We start from the raw sequence: 24,709 nt of genomic DNA, 5'->3' as shown, positions 1-24,709 counted from the left end.
TTTGGGATAATTATAGAGGTTTTGACCACTTTTAGAGGTTTGACTTATCAAAACCTCTAAAATGGGTGTTTGGTAAAAAGACGTTTTTGTTGGAGGATTGAAATATTAATTTGTAAAATACATTTATGCCCATGATTAATCTGTTGCATCTTCTTTAAATCGTCTCCCTCCTCTCCTCTTACCTCCTACATCAGACCTGACACTCCAAGGAAGGAGCTCCTGCCATTTAATTATTTGTTTAATTTCCATTCATACTTTTTTTGTTTGCTTTTCTCTTTTGATCTTCCCAATTTATCAACAATAATAGTTTACCATTAATTATCGATGATACTCTGGGTTTTTTTCTTCAAAGGTTCAGCACATCAAGCAAGGAACAGGATGGAGGAGGACACTTCTCGGTATTTCTGGAGTATTCTGTTTTTAACCCACTTTCAAGTTGTACAGTGAAAATGTCTAAATTGAAGTACACAACTACGGAGTACATATAATAATTACTACCACCTAAGTTTATAATTTTTCCCAGTTATATTTATAAATTAGAAATGCACCATTTATAATAACTAAGAAGGAAAATAAAGTAATGCTACAAAAATCAATGTCTAAAAATGTCATTTTACACAACTTAATAGTTATCAGCTTTTAACAATCAGCTAAGTGTTACCAAACAAGTTTATATAAACAACTAGTCAAATCCGCAGTCAAATCTGCTAAACAAAAAGTTAATAAACTAACTGCTAATGTAAACAGTAAACCGCTAAACTCTAAACTCTAGTTACCAAACAGGGCCTATATATAGGTCTTTCATGTATATAGCAAAAAATATGTTACGGTTTAAGGTGTAGCCAAACAACTAAGGGTTTTTTATGCTCCGTTCTATTGGACTTATTTGACTAAACTTATAATATTTGAACTTATCTGAACTTATCTGAACTTATTTTGTCTGAAATAAACTTATTTGTGTGTTAAAATGTCTGGAAAAAACTTATTTTTGATGAACTTATATTATCTGAACTTAACTAGACTTATCTGAACTTAACTTAACTTATTTTGTCTGAAATAAGTCAAAAAAAGTCCAATAGAACGGAGCTTAAGTAGTTCAATTCATGTTCAATAAGCTTACTTTAATTAAATTATCGGTTCATGGATCATTTAGACCAAAGGAATTGAACAAGGTATAGTGTCAGATCGTTGGGTACCTGGGTGTATATCATATATATACGCATGCATAACTGAATACGGGGTTTTCTAACTGGTTTTAAGAAAATATTTGTTCAGACCCCATATGAAAATATGCACATGTTGAGTTGTCCCTCACCGGAGAAGAATGGAGATAAAAAAAATCAACTTATAAATTAGAGCATCTCTGATGGTAAGCTAATTTGACAATTAGCTTGTTATGCCACGTGAGATTTAAAGCTATTTCATTGTTTAGCTAATTTGTTCTCCAGTGGCTAGCTACTAGCTTACTATTTAAATTTATCTCACATATCCCACTTGTCAATTAATTATTTGACAACTTTTGAAGCTAATTGTCAAGCAAATTAGCTTGTTTAAGCTAATTAACTTGAACAAGCTAATTTATTATTTTCACTACAATGGTGTAGCTACTAGCTTGAAACTTTTATAAATTTCAAGCTAGTCCCTAGCTACAACCATTGGAGATGCTCTTAGAATGTTACGTCTCTCATTGAGAATTCATATTGATTTTGGATAAAACCTCCTCTTAGGCTAAAAGTGGTTAACTTCTAAGCATCATAATTAATCTAATAAATACATTATGTTCACCAAAAGAATCTAGTAAATTTTTATTAGTTTCCATTTCTTTGGAAAAGGTTCAAAATGAAATACTCCTGATAAATTGTGGCATTAGAGTTTTAAATTAGTCTTTCATTTTTTTCATTTATTTTTTATTTTTTGCACAAGTGTTGTATTATTATCCACAATTTCCTGGAGTGAATTGAATTTGTAGGGGCCGAAAAAACCAGTGGAAGGAATGACCTCACAACCTGTAATTGACATGACTTGTCTAGCTGACCAAAATAGTCATTCATAGTTTCAATCTTTGACACACCCCTCGTTTTTACCATTATTTTCTTACTTTGGTAAAACGTCAAAGTTCTATAAATGTTTACGTAAAAATAAAGTAAAAATACTAGTCTTCTTTAATTAAAAGGATCGAACACCCTACCAAGTTCAGTATTAATCATCACTGAACTAACAAGTAATTGGTAATATTACACGTATTTCATAATATCGTACCCGCGTGTAATTAGTACTTCGCATTTAGTAACATAAACCTTTTTTTTACAATCGAAGTCCTTCATAATTCCTATACAAATACGGAGTACATTGTAAAGATCCTTCATACTTCCTCCGTTCCGGAAATATCGCACCATTTGATTTTTACACTATTCACACTACGACTTTGGCAATTTTTTGTGACTCGTACGTAAGGAAATTTTAGTCATGTGGAGTCTTGTTAGATTCGTATCGATATATATTTCCTAATAATATTTTTTTATATTTTTTACTTGCATACAATTTGATATATTAAGAGTCAAAGTAATTGTTAAATGAGTAAAAGTCAACCATGATGCGATATATCTGAAACGGAGAAAGTATATGGAATGGTACGGAATATTACTCATTTACATTAAAATTTTGCGTTACACATCAATTGACTAGTTGAACTTAATAACAAAGGAAAAAAAAATAACTCCAAGTGACTCTTTCCATTGTTACTTCATTTCTAAGTGGAGTAAGTAATTAGTGAGTAGTGTTTTAGAAGTAACTTAATTTTTTTACGAAATAACTTATTATGCTTTACTATTGGATATCATATTAGATATCCGATATTAATATGTAAATTTGGGTGTCTAAAGCTTGGACATCCGAACTTATTGATTCAGTTGATTAATGCAAAGGGTTAATTTCATCCCAAATTCTTATGTGAGACTGTCCTCACCATCAACTGATGGTGAGACCAGTTCACACTTGCGAATTTAGGTATGTTACTTCTATAGTTTAGACATGTTACTTTTTTTTATAATTTTAGAGGAGGTACTTTTTTTAGTTTAGGTATGTTATTTCTATAGTTTATACATGTTACTTTTTTTTATACGGAGTAGTTTTAGGGGAGATACCTTCTTAGTTTAGGTATGTTACTTCTATAGTTTAGACATGTTACTTTAGAGGAAGTACTTTTTTTTAATTAAGGTAAGTTACTTCTATAGTTTATACATGTTACTTTTTTTAATACGGAGTAGTTTTAGGGGAGATACATTCTTGGTTTATGAATGTTACTTCTATAGTTTAGACATGTTACCTTTTTTTTATAATAATTTTAGAGGAGGTATTTTTTTTTTTTTTAGGCATGTTACTTCTATAGTTTAGATATGTTACTTTTTTATATAATTTTAGATGAGGTGCTTTTTTAGTTTAGCTATGTTACTTCTATAGTTTAGACATGTTACTTTTTTTTTTATACGGAATAGTTTTAGGGGAGGTACATTTTTAGTTTAAGTATGTTACTTCTATAGTTTAGACATGTTACTTTTTTTTATATATAATTTTAGAGAAGGTACTTTTTTAGTTTAGGTATGTTACTTCTATAGTTTAGATCTGTTACTTTTTTTTTTATATAGTTTTAGGGGAGGTACGCTATTAGTTTCGCGTTCGTCACACCATCAAGTTGATGGTGTGACTGATCTCACAAGAGACACGCTGTAATTTCACTGGTTATCGAATGCTCGATCTAGTAACAATATCATATCGGGTTCGGGTAGGCTCACCTCTCTATGTACTCTTAATATTGACCTAATTAATTATTTTGTAAATATCTTGTTGCTAGATTTTTGGTGGGCCTTTTGGTTTTGTCGCGATAAGCTAGTGAATTCAATTGCATTCAGCCATTCAGGTAGCTTGTTTTGCTCTCGTTGATTTTTCGTTATTTATCCCTAGACCTGGTTATCGGGCGGGTCGGGTTAGGGTCGGTGCGGGTCAAAAGAGGGTCGGGTATTGAAAGGGTCATTTTTAGCGGGTCGATAATGGACGGGTCAAAAGCGGGTTGCGGGTCATTAGTGGGCGGGTCAATAAACGAGCAATGAAAAATGAAAAACAAAAGAGTCATGTGCAAGTACAAGTGAATGCGAAGCTATACACGTAATTTTTTGTACCATTACTATTTTAATTTTCAAAATAATTGTAGTATAAGTTTGACCCTATAATGACCCTATCCAATAAAGGCCCTGTCCAATAAGAGCCCTGCCCAATAAAAGTCCTATTAACTTGACCCTAACCCTATATCCATTGGACTACCCTGTCCAATAACCAGGTCTATTTATCCCTAACACTTTCAATTTCGCTCGTACAATTTTTAACACCGAACTACCATTGATTTTTCTAAATATGTACTTTGTAGTTCGTATATCTATGAATAATTTAATGCCTAGTTGTTTAAAAATTAATTTCATATAAGTTCAACATAAAAAAATAAGTTCAGAAAAGTTAAATGTAGTCAATTAATTGGAACCAAACAAAGCGTTAATATATCTACAAGTCTAAGGGTCTGTTATGTTTGATTTATTTTACTAAAATAAGTTAAGATAAGTTCGAAACATTTTCACGCACATAGAAGAGTATTCCGATAAAATAAGTTTAGACAAAATAAATTTTAGTTTTATTTTTTACATGTAAGAAAAATTCTTTGGGCTGCCCCCGCACATGGCGCCCAACCAGAGGTCCATTACAAGCGTTACAACTTACAACCCTCCCCCAAGTCCCCAACCCCCTCTCCCACTTAAATCCGAAGCATGGTAGTAATCGAACCTATACTATGTTAAAGAAGAAGGGAAAACTCACCACTTAAACCAACATCAATTGCCAAAAAAAAAAATTAAAAAAATTTATACGCGGTATATAAAGTTTTGCTCGATGAAATAGTGGAATACTAATCTTAACAGAAATTTAAGGACGCACGCAGAAGTTTTGATGGACCCAAATAATATAACAAAATTGAATTTTTATCAATGATTACATTAATAAGAATGGTACTACAATATTTGCTTTAGTAGAACACTTGTTTCTACCCATCATATTTTGTGAGAGCTCTCTTGATTAGTCCACCTCTCAACTTGTGCAAATACAACATATTTATAGTTGTTGTGGTCTGGTATGTTTCTACATTCTTCTATTCCCCTCGTTTATTTAGATTTTTCTTAGGATAATCCTAGACATCTCAGTTGCTAGATTTTTCTAGGCTAGCTCATAGATATTTCCTAAAATTATTCTAAATTAATTTACAATCTTATTATCTAGATTTTTCTAGATTAATATTTAACAAATCTTATAATTTGAAGGGTAAATATGGGTCACCTGGGATTGAGATTTCCTTACCATCTCTTGCTTTTAAATGTTGGTCTGCGTAGCTATATTGATTGGCCGGTTGATCTTAATAAGTGGAAGCACAATTTAAAGATCATACGGAGTACTGTCTTAAAAAGACTTCACAACGATTAAATTATATTTTTACAATTTTTCCTTTAAATTTGGACAAATTATTTTTTACTACCTAAATAACTACTCTCTCTGCCTCAGATTAGTTGTTACACTTTTCTTTTTTATCCGTCTCAGATTAGCTGTTAAACTTTTAAATTAGGAATGACCCCACAATTATTATATTGTCTCTCTTATCCCACTAATTTTGTTTTTGTCCCCATATCCTCTCTCATCCAATTAATTAAAAAAAATACCCCATTAACCCATCCTACCACATCTACTTTTTCAGTAAAATAAGAATTGATAACCAAACAACTACTTATCACCTAAAACTTTGTGCAAAGGTAAGTGTAATAACTAATCTGGTACGGAAGGAGTAAAACTTGTATTTTACCATCTAAAAAAATTAAAACTTATTTTTTTTTACCACCTGAGAATGAGAAAATAGATGAAACATGTATGTGTTGCTACCTAATTCAATTTCCCTCCAATTTTTTACACTCCCTTTGTGATTTTCTGTAACTCTTTCAACCTTCTCTATTTAATGCCATTTAATTTGGTCAAGCTTATGAATTAATATTGGTGAAAAATTATATATGTGAATTAATGGTAGATAAGGAATCGAGAGAAGAAAAGAGATTTAATTACCTGAAATCGTAGAAGAATGAAACATATCAGAAATTTTACCGTTATTGTGTCCTCCACATAACATTTTCATCTATTCTTTCATTTTCAATATTTCCTCCATTTTTTTAATTGCACCATCTGAGATTTCACACTCGTCAATGCACTATTTTAACCACTAATATATCTCATTATACATTTGAAAAAAATATAAATTTTTGATAATTTAAAAATATATATATTTCGATACGAATCTAACAAGATCCCACATAGATATTGTTTTTCTTATATATAATCACAAAAAAATACCTATATAAAAATATGAGAACAGTGTTGAAACCCAGATTGTGCAATTATTAAAAGATAGAGGAAGTATATGGTAAAATTAAATTTTCAATATTTGGGGTGATAAGCAATTTATCCTTAATTTTTTACCTTTAAACAATAAGATGGATAAAAAAAAGTGTAAAACGGTGAAGCCGACATATATGACAGAAATGCACGTTGGCAAAATAGGGGCTCCGCACGGCTGGTGGGGCCCAATACGGGTCAGGTTGGGTCAGGTGCACAGACGTCAAATCAAACCCGATGTCCCATCCGATTGACCGTAGATTGCGGGATTCTCGTGCCCAACACTACCACTTGCCCTTTTGTCCATTTTTTGCTCTTTCTTGGGCCCACCCATGGCCCGATCACTAGCCCATTCAATATCGATTTCTCTCATTTTCTTAAAAAAAAAAAGGATTTAATTTTGGCATTTTGGTTTGTCAAGAAGAGAGGAAAAAAAAAAAAATTGTACGAAGATGAGTAACATAATTGAACATGTTTGGATTTTCTTATAAAAGAAATTGAGATGACATTAATACCGAATTATCGAGAGAAAACACGAAGTTATAGGGCACAAAATCAATCCCAAACACGATCCATTTAGATTAACTTGACATTGTACATAGTTACCCTACATTTTATACAGTTTGATTTTTTTTGTATAACATGGAATTGACACGAGACCTAACAAAAACAAGTTTTGATACGATACGTTTGCCAGCTCTAACTAGAAAGTGACAATCAAAATTGAAAATCTCGTTTATCTACTATATATAAAAAAAAAACTTAAATTTAGATAACTTGCAAGGCCAACAACCCTTCACAATTTGAATTATACACCGAGCATTGTGCACCCAGATGAATATTCATTAAATACTACTCAGCACGGAAAATGATTCTAATGTACGCATACAACATGGAAAATTTTATTATATGTTCTTTAGATTTAAACTTTATGTTTATTTACTACTTCGTATATGTTTTTTGCGTATGAACACATGTTCTTTGAATTTAAACTATATGTTCATTTAAAAAAGGGTGCACAATGAGCCCGGGTGCATATACCACAATTTGCATAACCCTTAAGTAGGCCCTATTATTTTTGACTGAATGTACCTAAGCTTAACTAATTTGACCTGAACTTAACATGTTAAACCTAAATTAAATTAAACTGATTGGGTCTAATTTTTTTTGAACTGAAATAAAATATTAAACCGGGACTAAACTGCATTGAAATGAGCTGAACCGAGCTAAACTTTTAAAGTAGAAAAAGTGCAAAAGAACCTGTCCTAATGCTAATACTCAGTATAACACTAACCTTGAGGTAATTCACATGCTTAATTAACTAATTATGGCCATTACTTAATTTCCAAAAATAAAAGTATTGATATGATTTGACTTAAAAATTAAACACACTCATAGCAATAAATGGCCTCTTTTTTTGGTTACTCACACACAGTCTTCTCTCTCTCCTTTGCTGTGATTGAACAATATAAAGAGGTACACTTGATATTGAAGAGACAACTCCATCAAAAGAATCTCATCATTTTTAACATTTGACAACCAAATCTAAATCATTTTACATTATTTTATGATTTTATTTGATGGATGTTAACTTCAATTTATACCTCTTTCTTTGCCATTTTTAGTTTATATTTTTGCTTTACAATCTTCAACCTAATGGTACAAATATTGCATCAAAAAACCTTGCCTATTTTTGCCCATCATACAGTATTATTTTCTGTCGTTGGAATTTCCTAAAATACAACGTTTTTATGATTTGATCACATCAACTTGACATTATCACAAATGATTATTTACTATTTTTGTACATTGTCATAAAGTTATTCTGATCAAACATGATAGGGTTCAATATAGTGCATGGTGGTTAATAGTGTGAGTTTAATTAGCATGCATGATCAATTATATTCCAAACCTAGAGTATTTATATAGTGTAGAGAATGATTAACACTATGCAAGTTTGAAAGACTCGTACGTAACGTACTTAGGAGGTGTTTGAAAAATACTCCTCCCTCCGGAATTTTTTGAAGTGTTACAGTTTGACTAACTCAGAATTTCAGGAGGTTGAGTTGATCGAATTTTTTGAAATACTCTGGTACATGTAAGTGGTTAAATGTGTTAATTCTTTATTATATAAAGTTTTGCGTAAATTGTTTTTTTACGAGAAAATAAAAGTGTGAGTATGTGTGACGATTATGAGAGTGAGAGAGAGAGAGAGAGAGCTCAAGAGAGAGAGAGAAAGATTATACTTAGTATTAACATGATTACTATAAGAGGAGAGACACATAGCAAAACATTATACGACCGTACGATGTAGGAAATTTCAAAATATAAGAGTGTATTGTAATACTTTGAAATAAATTTGTCGATATAGACAATTGTAACACTTATAGAAAAAACCATGGAGTAAAATAAAATGTACTCCTTAGAAATTATGGAAAAGGATTATGAGAATTAATAATAATATATTAAAAAAATGAAGGGAAAACGAATTAAAATTAAGGTATTTAATAAGCCAAATAGTTTGCTCCTTTCATAAATATACTTCGCAACCTACTTTTCTTTTCTAGCTAGCTCATGATTATTTGAACTTATGATTGTTTACAATTTTATTATTATCCTTAACCATCTAGGAGCAATAATTTCATATATATATATATATATATATATATATATATATATATATATATATATATATATATATATATATATATATATATATATATATATATATATATATATATATATATATATATATATATATATATATATATATATATATATATATATATAAAGTTAAAGTCTTAAATTTATACAAGGTATTAAACGATAGATGCATGAAACTATTAAACCCTACGAGTATAATTTAGTTGGTAAATGACAGATGTATGAAAGTATGAAATCCTAGTAGTTCGGGAGTATGATTTAGGAACATAGATAGTATGACACGTACATTAACGCATTTTTTAACAAATTTTTCCCTGTCGATCATGAACATAAGTTCCTACAAAAAGTTGTTGTACTCCGTAATTGCTCTCTTTTCGACCAATAAAATCTTACACCTCGTATAATTCTTTAATTTAAAGATGATTTAATTCATAAAGTTAAGAATTTTACAAAATGATATTTATCATTTAGTGGAAAGTTATGGCCTACCGTGCAAGGGAGAATATATCTCCTCATATTCGATAACTAGATTATGGACATTACATGTTGCTCGTATATTTGAAAGAATGCCAGGCCACGAGGAAAGGACATTACCATATCAAGATATATTTATCACAATTAATGACCCTACTAATTAATTAATTAACAACAATCGTAAATAATAATAGTAGGGTTATTTCCATAATCCCAATCTCCATCAAACAAAGTAGAATAGTAACAAGCTTTAAGGAAGTCCAATCAATCATAACTAAGTATCATTATTTTGGAAAATTTGAATAACTTTTTCTTAACATGCATAGTAAACAGGTGGAGTACCCAATCATCTACTACGTATATACACTACAAGAAATTGTATTATTAACGACGGGAAATCCCATCGCTAAAAGCCAATAATTGTTGATTAACGACGGGATTTTCCGTCGCGAACCCGTCATAAAAGGGGGCCGTCGTTAATGGAAAATCCCGTCATTAACCCGTCGTAAAAGACATCTGCGACGGTTGTTCCCGTCTTTGTTAATTGGGTTGTTATATATCCCCGTCGCAAAATCCCTTTTACGAAGGGATTTTTACCCGTCGCTATTAGGTTGTCATAAAAGATACAAATTTTTGTAGTGATACTAGTACAGAGTACGTACTACATATTACGGAGTATGGTAAGTTCTATATATGACTATATGAGTCGAGTTGAGCACATGCATATATTGGGTTTAACTTCAATTCATTTGGCCTACACCAACATGCCCCCCTTCGTCGAGGGAGAATTAACTACATAAAAGTTTAACAGATCGAGTTTTATCCTAGCTAAAACCAATTGACAATAGGTAAAGTAGCCAAAAAAAAGTTACTACTGTATATATGTTAGTCATTCTCTTCATTCTTCCTAAATTTGAGACTTTGATCTCAACTACGCCATATTCGATTCTAATAAGTACGGAGTATGTTTGTGGTGCAAATGAGTTACAAGAGTAATATAATACAAATTACAAATTACAAATTAATAGAAAGAGTGATTCAAATACGTGACATATCGTGTATATAAACACTCAATTTTAACCATTTTATCATCATTGGTACTTACTTTGAAATAGTGAATTATATTTGGATGCATACATGATAGTGAATAATAAAGTTTTGAAGTGACAAATATATAATTGAATGAGCTAGAAACATTTTATGTTTAGCTAAACACTATTCTCATTTCCTCAAGTTAATTTTAAACTTAATTAAAGTGATTAGTTTAAGGGAGAACTTTTCATCTAAAAAGTGATTGTCATGGAATCTTATAAAGTGAAAGAAAAAAAAGGTGGTATGATTTTTACGATCGAGTAGCATTTTCTTCAGCTCCACCAAACAATTGCAATTATCATACCTTTAAAAGCACATAATTATTAGTCATAACAAAATCCAATGAGGATTAGCAAACATAATTATCCATAAAGAACTTGTCGGCTTCATTATCTGATCTGATTAGTTGTTGTATTGTACAGAATATATTTTTGACTTTTTGTACGGACTATCCACATAACTACCAAATTACCAAGTTTCTCTGTTAGGAAATTAAATCATCATACTTAATTTCTCCGTTTTTATAGATATGAAGTACATCATATACATTGCCTGTCAAAAAAAAAAAAAAAAAAAAAAAAATACATCATATTGATTTTTCACATTATTCATTTACTAATATTGACCATATATGTTACTGATATATTAAGACAAATTTTGTATTTTATTAATTGTTACTCCGTATTTACACTACAAAAAATTGTACCATTAACGACGGGAAATCCCGTCGCTAAAGGCCAATAATTGTTGATTAAAGACGGGATTTTCAGTCGCGAACCCGTCATAAAAAGGGGCCGTCGTTAATGGAAAATCCCGTCGTTAACCCGTCATAAAAGGCATTTGCGACGGTTGTTCCCGTCTTCGTTTGGTTGTTAGCCCCGTCGCAAAAGGTTTTTGCGACAGGATATTTGACCCGTCGTAAATAGGTTGTCGTTAAAGATACAAATTCTTGTAGTGTTGGCCGGTTAATCTTATATTACCACCAGTCGGAATTGTTTGCGTACTCAGAACAACCCCCTTTGTTGGTCCCGAGGGACGGAGGAGGCTAGGTTAGCATTTTAAAAATATCTATTTTATAATTTTTATTAATAAATAATTAAATACGTAGTATGTTTATAATCTAAGCTAGTATATGAGTATAGAAAGTCGATCAACATGACACATCTATTGTGAAGCACAAGAAGTATATATACGGAGTATTAGTTGTCCTTTGTTAATTGCAAGTACGTAAGGTAACTTGAAGTTACTTACGTACGTAGTAGTACTTTGTATATATATGAATTTTTTTGTACATTTTCACACTTCACCACCAATAATACGTTACCTCGATTCCTCAATAATGCCTTAATCAATAGATCGAGCTCCTACTCAACCACACTTTTTTACATTCGTTCAAAGTAATATGTGTGCTCATGTTACACTAGATGTATGAGCAACGTAACGACCGAATTTACTATCATGCATGTCAAATTGTTGCGAGTAAAAAAAAGAATAGAAGAGGCATTATACACTATGAAATTTCTGCATGGACAAATACGTAGTATATAATATTACATCTGTTTTAAAAAGATCTTTACACTTACTATTTGTATTTAACCCACATAAACACAAGACAAGACAAGGATTAGTCAAATAGTCAAGCTGCCAATTAGTGCCCCTTGACCGAGTATCCAGCAAGCTCACAAGATGAATACAGGGCCAGATTCCGGTGCAATGTTCGATCATTAACATATCGAATTCTGTATGGCAGAAAATTATAAAATACATTTCGAGAAGAATCTAACAAGTATCTCATGATAATTTTTTCATAGATATAATAGTGAGAATTTACGGTCAAAGTTTTAATTGCTGGATACATTTTTCAAATCGTACAGAACTTAATGAAACAGAGGTAGTAATGTTTAATGACATATATACAATATACTGTTGATGATTTATTAATTTATATTTTATTAAATTTTTTATTTGAAATTACATAATGGAGTTTCCTAATAACCCAATTATTAAAAAATATTTCATCCATTAAGTTTATTATCGATCGTATGACATTTAAATAATAAACAACGTACGTACTATCGAGCCTTCCTTACCTTGATATTGATGATTTTGTCCATCTTAATTAGATGAATATGAGATTTATTACGAATTGTACATATTTACATGCATTAAGTTTAATTATGTTGAATGTATAATGTAATGTGGATCCATTGAAATTAATGAAGAACACACAAGTTTATACCTAGTGGCCAAATGATCGATATATATGTATTCTGACATGTTACTATTCATTGATCGATCATAGACCAACTCATATTTAGTTACAACTTTACTTTTACCAAACTTAATTGTTTTCCGATCCACACAACCAGAACCAGAACCAGAACCACATATGCTTTCTTTAGTTCCATTATTATTATACAACCAACATAAATGCTGAAATGCATAATGGATTGCAAGTAGATAACAGAAAACTGTACTATAATAGTACGGAGTAAGGAGCTAGTATCACAATAACAACTTCAATTGTTGGTATATACGAAGTATATAGCTAAAATTAATCGGATATTTCATGAAATACCCCCGAGGTTTAAGTTAATTCACCAGGTACCCTCGTTGTTTCAGTAATCTACCAGGTACCCCTCAGGTTTCATTTTCTCGCATGACTTAACCCTGTCGTTAAGTGGCCGTTAGAAACTTTTTTTCACCAGGTACCCTCGTAATTTATTTCACCAGGTACCCCTGAGGTTTTTTAGATTTTCACCAGGTGCCCTTGTGCTTTATGGTAATTTCACCAGATACCCCTGCTCACCAACGGCTAGTTTTTTTTTAAAAAAACTAGCCGTTGGTAAGCCTTCTCTATTTAAAGGGGGAGCCGCTGCAACTCTTCACTACAAATTTTTGTTCTTCCCCTTAACCAACTCATATTTTCCCTAATTCCCAACTCACCTTCAAATGAGCTCATATTCTTAATCTCAATCTTCTTCTACAACGTATGAATCCTCATACGTTGTAGTTCCAAACAAAACATGCAACATATATGGGAAAAAATTTGCAATAAGAAGTTCTGAAACAATGAAAAATCCTCAAAGACTATATTACAAGTGTGACTTATGTGACAACTTCAAGTGGTGCAAGGGAAGCATTGAGCAACCACTGCCAATCAGAAACAACAGAGGTAGCACAAAGGAAGGAGAAATTGAAGAAAACAGAAGCTTGGATGAATAAATTCATCAAATGAAGAAGAAACTCAAGCAACAAAAGAAATTAATGCATGGAACTATCAAAATTGACATTGTAATGTTTTTTATTCTAGTATTTGTAATGAGAAAGTGAATGATGACATTTCATCAATAATATGATATTTCATTTCCGAATTAAGTAGCTTTACAAAAGTGTGCCCCCGACACGCAAAAACTTTAAGTGTAGCTCTACAAAAACTTGCTCCCATTGGCAAAAGATATACATGATAAGTTTAGCAAAAAGTTATGCATAAATCACAAAATCAAGTACGCTTCCTTTTTCCCTTACTTGATGCATTACGTTGTTGCTGTGAACTGGAAGCACCTTGATCTCCCCCTTGCTGTGAACCAGTTGCACCAGAACCAGCTGCACCAGCTGGACCAGCAGAACCAAAAGCACCACCAGCAGCAGCAGCAGCAGCCTTCTTTTGCTTTGCAGTGGCCCCACCTCTGCATGTCCTTGCATTGTGTCCCACCTCCTTGCACTTACCACACCTCACAGTGCTATTTCTCTTTCCCCTTTTTGGATCATGTTTACCTCTTTTTCTCAGGTTAGGGGGTCTACCTGATACTCTCTTCATGGGTGGTGGGAGGATAATAGGAAGGTCAAAAGAAGGCCATTGGGTTGGGTCAAGCATGGGGTGTATGTGCTCTGAGTAAGTTAACTTGTATGCTTGCCCTTTGAAGTAGTGAGACACAAAATCAATAGCCTCAAGTCTTTGGTGGTAAATAACCCTAAGGCCATGTCTGCAAGGTATGCCAGATATTTTCCATACTCCACAACCACAAGTCCTTGCATCAAACTTAATAGGGTATTTGACAGCCCCCTCTTTCACTTCATATTCCCCTCCCCCAGCAACTGTTACAGAACAAAACCTGGTGAAACTAGCCGTTGGTGAGCAGGGGTATCTGGTGAAATTACCATAAAGCACAAGGGCACCTGGTGAAAATCTAAAAAATCTCAGGGGTACCTGGTGAAATAAATTACGAGGGTACCTGGTGAGAAAAAGTTTCTAACGGCCACTTAACGGCAGGGTTAAATCATGCGAGAAAATGAAACCTGAGGGGTACCTGGTAGATTACTGAAACAACGAGGGTACCTGGTGAATTAACTTAAACCTCGGGGGTATTTCATGAAATATCCGAAAATTAATTCACCTACACAAAGTTAACATAAACTAAAGTTGCATTCTATTACCTGATTTTCACATATTTTTCCTGAACTTATATATTTTGTCTAAACCTAACTGAACTTATTAGAACCTAGCAAAACTTTTTTTTGTTATAAATATATTGTACTTAGTCAACTCTTATTTTTCCTGAACTTATCTTATCTGAACTAATTAATTGAACTTACTAGAACTTATTTTTTCTGAAATAGTGGAAATATAGTGAACAGAACATAACCTGCAATTATTTTGTATTAATAAGAATTATAAAAAGTTGATATTTTAAAAATGTTTAACGATACGAATCCATCAACATGCCACATGATAATGTTTATTCTTATACATAAGATACATGGTTAATATTTTTAATTTTGACTATATAAATAGTAAATGGGTGAACTTAGGAAGACGGAGGTACTAGTATATATAAACACATTATTCATTTACATAATGTACTCTCAAAAGAATACTCCGTATAATATATTGTTGGAAATTTTATTTCTTTATTTTATTTTGAAAGGAAATAGGGGTATTATTATAAATCAATTTCGCCGTAGGAATCAATATATAATGAATTAATTAATTATCTTTCCAAAAATTTAGTAGTTGAGCCCTTGAACGTTAGTGTCTACGTACTACGTAAAATATTTTAATTGTCCAAGTAAAAGTACTACGTATATCAAGCTTTTGCATGTGTCTTTAAAATCCAACCCTAAATCTATACAAGGAAATGCAGTTCTTTTTTTCTTTTTTTTTGCTAAGCAAGAGAGAAATATATTAATTGGATCAAACAATTACACCTTAAGCCAATTCTAAGACATACAAACCAACTAGGAAGGAAATGCAGTTCATGTGTAACAAAGAGGAACACAATGCGTATTTTTTCACTTGTAAGTTATCTCTATGGAATTGATTAGACTTTTAATTAAAACTGTCTTATGAGTTTAAAACAAGAATTATAATTTACGGTCAACTATTTATGCATTTTATAATTAGAAAGTTACACTTCGGAATTAAATAGTTATTATTAGTTATCTTTTCTAATAAGAAAATGTGTCAATATACAATTCTCGTTTTAATTGTTAGGGTTTTGTGTTAATAGCTATAAGTTACGTGTTAACAAATTATGATTTTTGTGTTAATAGTTAAATGATGCCATGCTAATATTAGTAGTCTTATGAGTATAAAACGATCTTACACATACACAACTTATGCATTGCATGAGACATTAATACATTATCCATATTATGGAGAACATATTAAACACATTTTGAAACAAAATACGAAGTACTCCGTATTATTTATTTTTCATGAGAAAGGAAAAAAAAACACAGATCATGTCCCAAAATTTATCATGATATGGAATAATAACTATTGCTAGCATATCGTTACGACTTTATTTTCATTTATCTGTGGGAATGAGCCACGAGGACACATAATAATCAGTAATGGACACTAACAATTCCTTTAGAAAGAAAGTAACTTATTCTCTCTTGTTCTGATTAAATAGGTAACAAAGCTTCCAACATAAGCAGTGTTCAACAGTAGAAAAACTCATAACTACAGTTTCCAAACATTTCTTTACCTTATTGTAGTGATGCGGTCAAACAACAATTTTTAAAAATAAAAAACATGTTCCAAATCATCTCACTACAAGAATTTATATCTTTAACGACAACCTAATTACGACGGGTCAAAAATTCCGTCGCAAAAGCCTTTTGCGACGGGACTAACAACCAAACAATGACGGGAATAACCGTCGCAAATGTCTTTTACGACGGGTTTACAACGGATTTACGACGGGATTTCTATTAACGACGGCACCCTTTTATGACGGGTTCGCGACAGAAAATCCCGTCGTTAATCAACGATTATTGGCTTTTCGCGACGGGATTTCCCGCCGTTAATAGTACAATTTCTTGTGGTGTCTTATCATTCTAAGTACTATACTAGGATTGTTATTTAGTACTAGTAATAACATTCTTCGACTAATTATATATAATCTAACACAACTAGCTTAGACCCCGTTCGGTATCATTTTTTGTTTCCAGTTTTCAATATTTTACAAAACCAAAAACTAAAAATTGAAAATCATAAAAAGTACGTTTCCAATTTTTTGTTGTCAATTTTCAATATCAAAATAAATATTGTAGGTAAGACTATTTTTTGGTTCATTGTTCAATCTAATTCATATGACTTACGGAACTAAAAAACCAAAAACTGAAAACTTACGGTGATACCGAACGAGAAATTTTCTAGTTTCAAAGCTCATGCAATGCACATTTCACATTTGCAAATTACAACTAGATACATGTACCAAGATCGAATATATCCTAGTCATCTTTTCCATGAAACCGTCTCAAGATATTTTTTGAGGTAACATCAAATTGCACCAGCGCCTACATGATCATGATCGTCTTTCAGTCTCATTTTACTTGTTCCATTATACTCAAAATAACTCTCACAAAAAATATTCAAATTAATAAAAACAAGTAAAACTAGATAGAGAAAGTACAACTTCATTTATACGCGACTTATTTAGTTCCGATTTATTTTAAAGCCATATTTGCGAGAGACAATTTCACCTAAAACAAGTTTAATCATCATATTAAAAACGTTTATTAATATTTTCTCATGTTTTCAATAAAATAAAATAACATTAACCATAAGATCGATCATACATTAATTCATACTAATACAATTAATACTACTAGTAACTAGTAAGTAACCCTAGCAAACCTAACCAATTAAGCCACATACAACAACAACCAACGAACTATACACACACAACTTAAACTTCTTACTTAACTTATCAACCACCACAACCTGGTGGTGGCAGTGGCTCCGGCGGCGGCGGCATCATCGAGATCGACCCAATCGGGCTCAAGCTTGAATTATTCTGTGGGGCCCGTTTACGCTTCTTTTTCTCATAACTAATCCCTCTAGCCTTAGACTGAGAATCCCTAACCTCCCTTAGGTAAAGCCGTACAGCCCGGGCCCCAAACGGGTTCATCTCGGGCTTACCCCCGTTTTCCTCAAACGCAGCTCTCAACCGTCCGATCAAAGCATCAAGTGATCCCCACGCTTGTCGGAGCGGGCACGGGCAGGGGGCGGGCGGGTTCGGGTGCCCGTAAAAGGGACAAAGGTGAGTGTGAACCTTAGTTTTTCCGAACTGGTCTAAGTAGCGTAGGAATTCCAGCACGTGGGCCCCACTGCAGCGGTTTAGGGCGAGTGGGGGGCGGTGGTTCTTTAGGTATTGGCCGAAGGTGTTCCAGTCACGGCGTTTCTGGTTCTCGTAACGGCTAGTACACGGCGGTGGACTGGTGGTTATAGTTGAAGGTGAAGTTGGAGAAGGTGAAGGTGAAGAAGATGAAGTAGTGGTGATATTAGTGTTGCAAGAAAGGAGGAATGATGAAGTGTTGTTGTTGTTGTTGTTGTTGTTGTTGTTAGATGTGTGATGAGAGAATGAAAGATCCATGTTAGATTGTTAGTTTAGTTGTTGTTCTTGTTTTTCTTAGTTTTTTAGGGTTGTGCTTTTTTTTTTTTTTTTTTTTTTTTTGGGAAAAAAGAGAGAAAGAGAGGTGTGTTAATTAAGGATGTTTTTTGGGGTGATGAAATGGTGAGATTTTTTTGGTAGAGAGGGGGGTGGGGGTGTATAAATAATTGAGGTGTGTGATTGAATAATTCAAGATGATGAAAGGCAAGAAGTACAAGTAAAGAGAATAGATGAGTAAAATTGGTATAGTGAAAGGTTTGTCTCTTTGTATTTGTGGGTTTGAATGAGGTTTTACATATATTGGAGGGGTTCAAGGATGTCTCTTTGTTTTTGTGGGTTTGAATGAGGCTTTACATATATTGGAGTGTCTTCCCTAAATTAGGGATAACTTCAATTTGAGTTTACTAGTTATACAAAGTACTTTACATTTATTTTGGTTGGGAAGGAGGGAGGATTCGAGCCTATGTTTAATTATCATCTCGATAATTACTTTAGGGATGGACAACTCTGCAGATCGAGAAAGGTGGTTTTCTAAATTATCTTTAACGAGGTTGTAAAGTCTCCAAGTTTGTGATTTACGATAAGTGGTTGCTTTTGAGGCAATTTCAATTCTCATAAAATTCTTCCTAGTGATTCACATGACGTATAAGGCTTTATGATCTTGTTCCTAATGTATACAAATACACAATGAAGAAACTTTTGCAGCGCATATCACATGATCTTAAAAATGTTATAATGTATTTAAAAAGTTGCTTAGAAACTGATATAAGTATAAAAAAAAACGCACAAACTAGGAAGTCATTGAAGCGGTTTCTTCATCAATTCAACTCACATACAAAGTATATATCGAATCAAAATCCAAGATTTGATGATTCTTTTCTTAATGTATACATTGTGATTTAAAAGAAGGTTATAACATGACTAAAAAGTTACTTATGTGGTTTATCATCCAACACTCTAGCTTTACAAATTGTTACACTAGCTTAGCTAATGTAATTAAGTTTATTAGTACAAGTTATAAAATCTTACATATACTACGAAATACTATGAATTAACACAAATTGGTAGAGCTGGTGGAGAATTCGGAGCGAGGATATAAATCGAGCCTCATCAACTGTATCATATTGGAGAATGACTCATGTGTTGACATGCGTAGCTGAACTGACTCACCTGATATAAGTGTTGGTATAATATGGTCATTTTTCTTACCTACTAAAAAAAAATTACTATACCATTTATAGATCATTTTCTCTACCCGCAATGAATTTTCGTGGTTCACATACTACTAAAGTACCCATAATTTTTCATCCAAACAAACATTATATTTTTATGTATCATATAAAAGATGGTCGGGTAACATTGGAAACAATTAGTGTCATGTCGTAACATGCCGACCTACTTCTATTTTGTTTAAACCCAATAAAAACTTGCCACAACAGTTAAATACTCTAGAATTTCCTGTGATTGCATTGGAAATGTAGTTATGAATGTGAAGTCTGTGTTAATTATCTTGAAAACAAAGAAACTTTTGTCATTACTGTGTCCTAACCTTTTATATTCACCTAAAATAAACTTTCTAATAATGGAAACCTTAGAATAGAGCCTAGGTAAAAGCACCTGAAAATTATGACAATTTAGGAAATAAAATACACTGTTTAGAAAATTGTGAGTATTTATTTTAAAGAGCTGAAATATATTTGGTTAGTACGAAGAGAATCAAAGAAAAATGAGCAGAATTTAGAACTCGAGATGTTCTCTATTTAAAGGAATTCTTCTGTTTATATTCACTGTATTTAGTCCAACGCCACTTTGTCCCTCGATCTCCACTATTGGAGTTTCACTCATATCAACATCATTATTTATTAATTTAAATTTCGCTTTAATTATTGGGTTAAAACTCCGTCATTTGAATCAAAAAAAATATATTAATTTACATTAATTAAATATTTTCTACCATTTATTTGTTTTTCGTTTTATGTTTTCATTTTCCCTTTTTTTAAGAAAACGAAAAAAATAAAAATTTAAGGAAGCTATAAAATATTAGTTTAGTTTTCAAATCAACATGATGATTATATATCTGATTAATCGAGATGTATTTAATTTAAACTTGTGATGGGTAGAACTTTGTAAAGCGTAATATTAATTCGTTTTTTTTAAGGTTTAATTTATGGATACGGGGAAGGGAAAAAAAAGCCTAACAAATGAAAAAAATGGATGCTAAACATTCTGAAAACTACTACAAGAAATTGTACCATTAACGACGAGATGATTAGATTTTGAATTCTCATAAAGTTTTTTTCCTGATTATAAGCACATACTACGGGCCGAGGACCTCCTCAATGGGTTCTAAGAAGGAGGCGATTTGTTCGCTGAATCAATCAATAAGCTTATTGAGAAACGAATACTATTAGCTTAGCTAGCGTTCCGGGGGAATCGACCTCCGTTTCATTAAGTTCTTTACGCTTTGAAAAATGTGTTCAATAATCAAAACTTTGACCATAAATTCTTATATGTATAAAAATATTTATCATGGGATATCTTGTTAGATTCCTCTCAAAATGTATTTTATAAATATCAAATTTTTATTGTCGTACAGAATCGAATATATTAATGGTCAAGCATAGCACCGGATTCCGTGCAAATAGTAAGTGTAATTTTTTTTTTGAAACAGAAGTAGTACTCCGTAGATCGTAAAAAACAAATAAAAAACACTAGTGAAAAAGCAAAATTGCTTTTTAAATAAACTAAAAATTAGTTATAATCAATAATAATAAAAAAAAACTATCGTAATCAACATTTAATCAATACTCCGTAGCAATCAATTTAATTTGACGAAGAACTAGTTCGTTCAATTCGATCAATGACATGATCACATGCCAAAACCTCGAAAGATTGGGGAAAAGAGGGGCCAATTGAATTGAGAGATAACATCCCTCAAATGAGGACTTCCTATGTCTCATCAAGTACCACCAAGAAAAAAAGGATTGACAACTTCATATAGTTAGTTGATTCATACAACTATACAAGAATTTTCAACATTTCATTTTCTCAAATCTCAATTGACTAAGACTACAGTATACCAGATTCATGCACTTACTTTTATGTTTTATGGAATTTGAACTTTATTATCGGCTGATCTCCTACCAGACCGTCTAATATTTATTAACTTGACTGTTAAATCATGCCTAATAATACGTTAGTTGAGTAGGAAATGAGTGACACTTTTACGTGTTTTGACAATTACCTATGTATGTATGTATTGTTGTACTTAGTATTATTTGCTTCAAATTCTAATTTCAATTTCAATAAGCATGATATTTTATAAATTCAAAATTTTCGTACTTTCTCCTATATATTATTTTATAAGGTAAGACGAAATGTCCTTCCGGACTGTAACCCTGTACGGGTTAATCCGACTCGGATTAGCAGGATAGACACTGAGAATGAGGGAATGATAAGAGGAACCCTCCCTGTCTCTAGTAGATTGAACCCCCTAATCTTTTGGTTGGAAAGGTGCTTCATTTCCATTAGGCCAAGACAATACTTGTTGTATTCCACACTATAATATAAAGTCAATATATCCAAACTTTTATATTAAGAAACCCGTAGATCGCACGGGGATAAAAACTAGTTACGGAGTACTTTAATTGCTTAATTTCTTGTTCATTTTGCGGATGTTATAATTTTTTATTGAGGCCATAGAACATATTGTACCCGGGTGCATCGTGCACCTTCTCACATTTTCTCCTTACATATGAGAAGAAAATGTGGCGAAAACTACTAATAGACATAAAAGTACCCTTGGATGCACGATGCACCCGGGTATTCCTAATAATTTTCAATGTAAAAGAAGAAAAAGAAGAATATTGAGAGAAGCCCAGCTATTAAAGGGCCCAGAAACCAGGCCCAAATGAATATGTACCCGGCAGTAAATGACAATTCAATGGGCTAATCCCAACTCCAGTACTACGACTCTTCGCTATACACTTTACTTGACCCATGGTGCATATATGGAGGTTTACGAGACGTTAAGTGACTTGTGATCAAATTGGACACAAGTCACCCAATATAACTTTATTTTAGTACCAACATATAGTATGTTAGTAACAATAACGTAAATGACTCATATTGGTATTGATATACCAATACCACCCTAATCAGTAACAATATCAAATTAGTAGTACCAGTAAGAGTCAATTGCATTCATTTTTATCACAAACCACTTTTAATATAAACTTCATCATATATCGATATATGGACCTCTGTTGAAGGGTCGGGTGTCATATTGCTAAGCCAGGGTGTCCCGTATGAGACAACTCCCATGAGCATGTGTGTCTTGTATCTTGTTGCAGGTCAGTATCATTGCTTGATATTTCCCCTACTACTGTTATGTTCAATGCTTGTTGTGCATATGGGGATAGGCAGACTTGGATCAAGCCTCGAGAATTCATGCACCGTGCGAGCGGTCAAAAGGCCCGTTCACGGTTGTACCTCATGTGGAGGCATACAATGTATACACACCACTACCACCCATATTACATGCACGTGTAATGCACGCGCTGTTGCCGTCCGGGGGCATGATGTAAGAGCTTGGCAAAGGAAAAGAGAAGAATGGTCTACAAAGTGCCAATTAACCAAAAACACCATTTCTTTTTCTTCTACTGATGAAGAATAAATTCAGCTTATTCAATGCCAAATGACTGATATGAAACTCTGAAGGTAAAATCAGAGGATCCCCTTCAAAAGCTGAAATCCATGTAAAGAATCGAATACAAACACAACAACATTCCGTCGACCGTACCCAATTCCGTTGATTGTACCCAGTTTTTGGATACGTATCGGGGACGTATCCTTGCCGTACCCGTACCCGCAAAGTACCCGGTACTGGTTCTTCATCTTCCAGAGGTATCCGTGCTTCATAGACAACATATCATTGTGTAAATCTAGTCTGAAATGCCATTGAAGCTCCAACTTCTCACGCTGTAAAGCGCCAAGCAATCTTTAAGGGGCGGAGGGGAGTAGATATTCGACTGACAATAAATGACTAACTCCACATTATTCAATGACCAAACTCGAGTCTAGCCTAAAGATGGCTGTGGGCCGGGCCGGTCCAAGCACCAAAAAAGGTTGGCCCGTACTAAAAAAAATCCCTACCCGACCAGGCCCACAGCCATATTTAGTCTAGCCTACTGCAGAGCCTACATTATGCCACCCTTTTTCAATCTATGACAATCAAAGGGACCATACAAAGGACCATTCCATGACCAAAACTCAAGTGCAACCGGCCTCTGTAAAAGCTCGTGCATATCGAGAGACGGCATATCGTGCTCCCAAGAACACATGCTCGTGCAGGAGAATGCATTACTGTCTAGTACTAGACCTGATCAGCGGGCCAGGCACGGGCTAGGCCGGGCCAAAGCCTATTTAGCCCAGTTCAGCCCCATCCTTATTGATAAAAATAACGAAACTTCATACATATATCTTTATATTTCATTTTTTTTTACTGGCAATGCTACTTCATAATTAGCAGAATAACAGCTACTCTTTTCCCAGAATCTAATGGTCTCAACAACAAAAAGAACCTCAAAACAATTCCAACTTGACAGTGTCTACCAATGCACGTCACTTGTTAGGTGCCTCTCAAACTTGGAAGTCAGCTCAATAGGATTAGAAAGTAACAAAAGTAAAGAGGAAGTGCATAATGCATCAACAACACAATGTTTTGTAAAAAAAAACTCATTTCACTCTTCAAAACCTTCCACAGACCTTGTCCTAAATAGCAGGAGCCTTGCGAACTGGGTAAGACCTTTACCTTTTTACTCTTGACAACTAATTCATCACTAAGGCTCCGTTCTATTCGACTTATTTTGACTGAACTTATATTATCTGGACTTATCTGAATTCTGAACTTAACTTGTCTGAAATAAGTCAAAATAAGTCGAACAGAAGAGAACCGAACCTAAATTCACAGCTAATCAATCACCTAAGGAAACCATTTTGTGATATGGATGTATGCAAGATTTAGCTCGATTATTACTGGAAATCTGCTCTCCACAAGCCACAAGAATGCCTAAAGGGAGTAAAGGCCATTGTATTCTCGAGCA

General features: G+C 33.0%; 1 protein-coding gene across 1 annotated transcript; it reads right to left on the bottom strand.

Moving 5' to 3' along the window:
• Positions 1-17,712: 17,712 nt before the first annotated feature.
• LOC110794337 (protein LIGHT-DEPENDENT SHORT HYPOCOTYLS 4-like) lies at positions 17,713-18,744 on the bottom strand. The gene has a single exon (XM_021999298.2). It carries the CDS (start codon positions 18,585-18,587, stop codon positions 17,922-17,924), a length of 666 nt encoding a protein of 221 aa, XP_021854990.1. The 5' UTR covers positions 18,588-18,744; the 3' UTR covers positions 17,713-17,921.
• Between the last annotated feature and the right edge of the window lie 5,965 nt (positions 18,745-24,709).

Source organism: Spinacia oleracea, chromosome 5 (assembly GCF_020520425.1).
Source record: "Spinacia oleracea cultivar Varoflay chromosome 5, BTI_SOV_V1, whole genome shotgun sequence".
NCBI lineage: Eukaryota > Viridiplantae > Streptophyta > Magnoliopsida > Caryophyllales > Amaranthaceae > Spinacia > Spinacia oleracea.
This window is presented reverse-complemented; position numbering and strand designations above follow the sequence as displayed.

What these genes read in the sequence shown, in the direction of transcription:
- LOC110794337 (XM_021999298.2), bottom strand. Translation starts at nt 18,587, where the DNA reads ATGGATCTTTCATTCTCTCATCACACATCTAACAACAACAACAACAAC.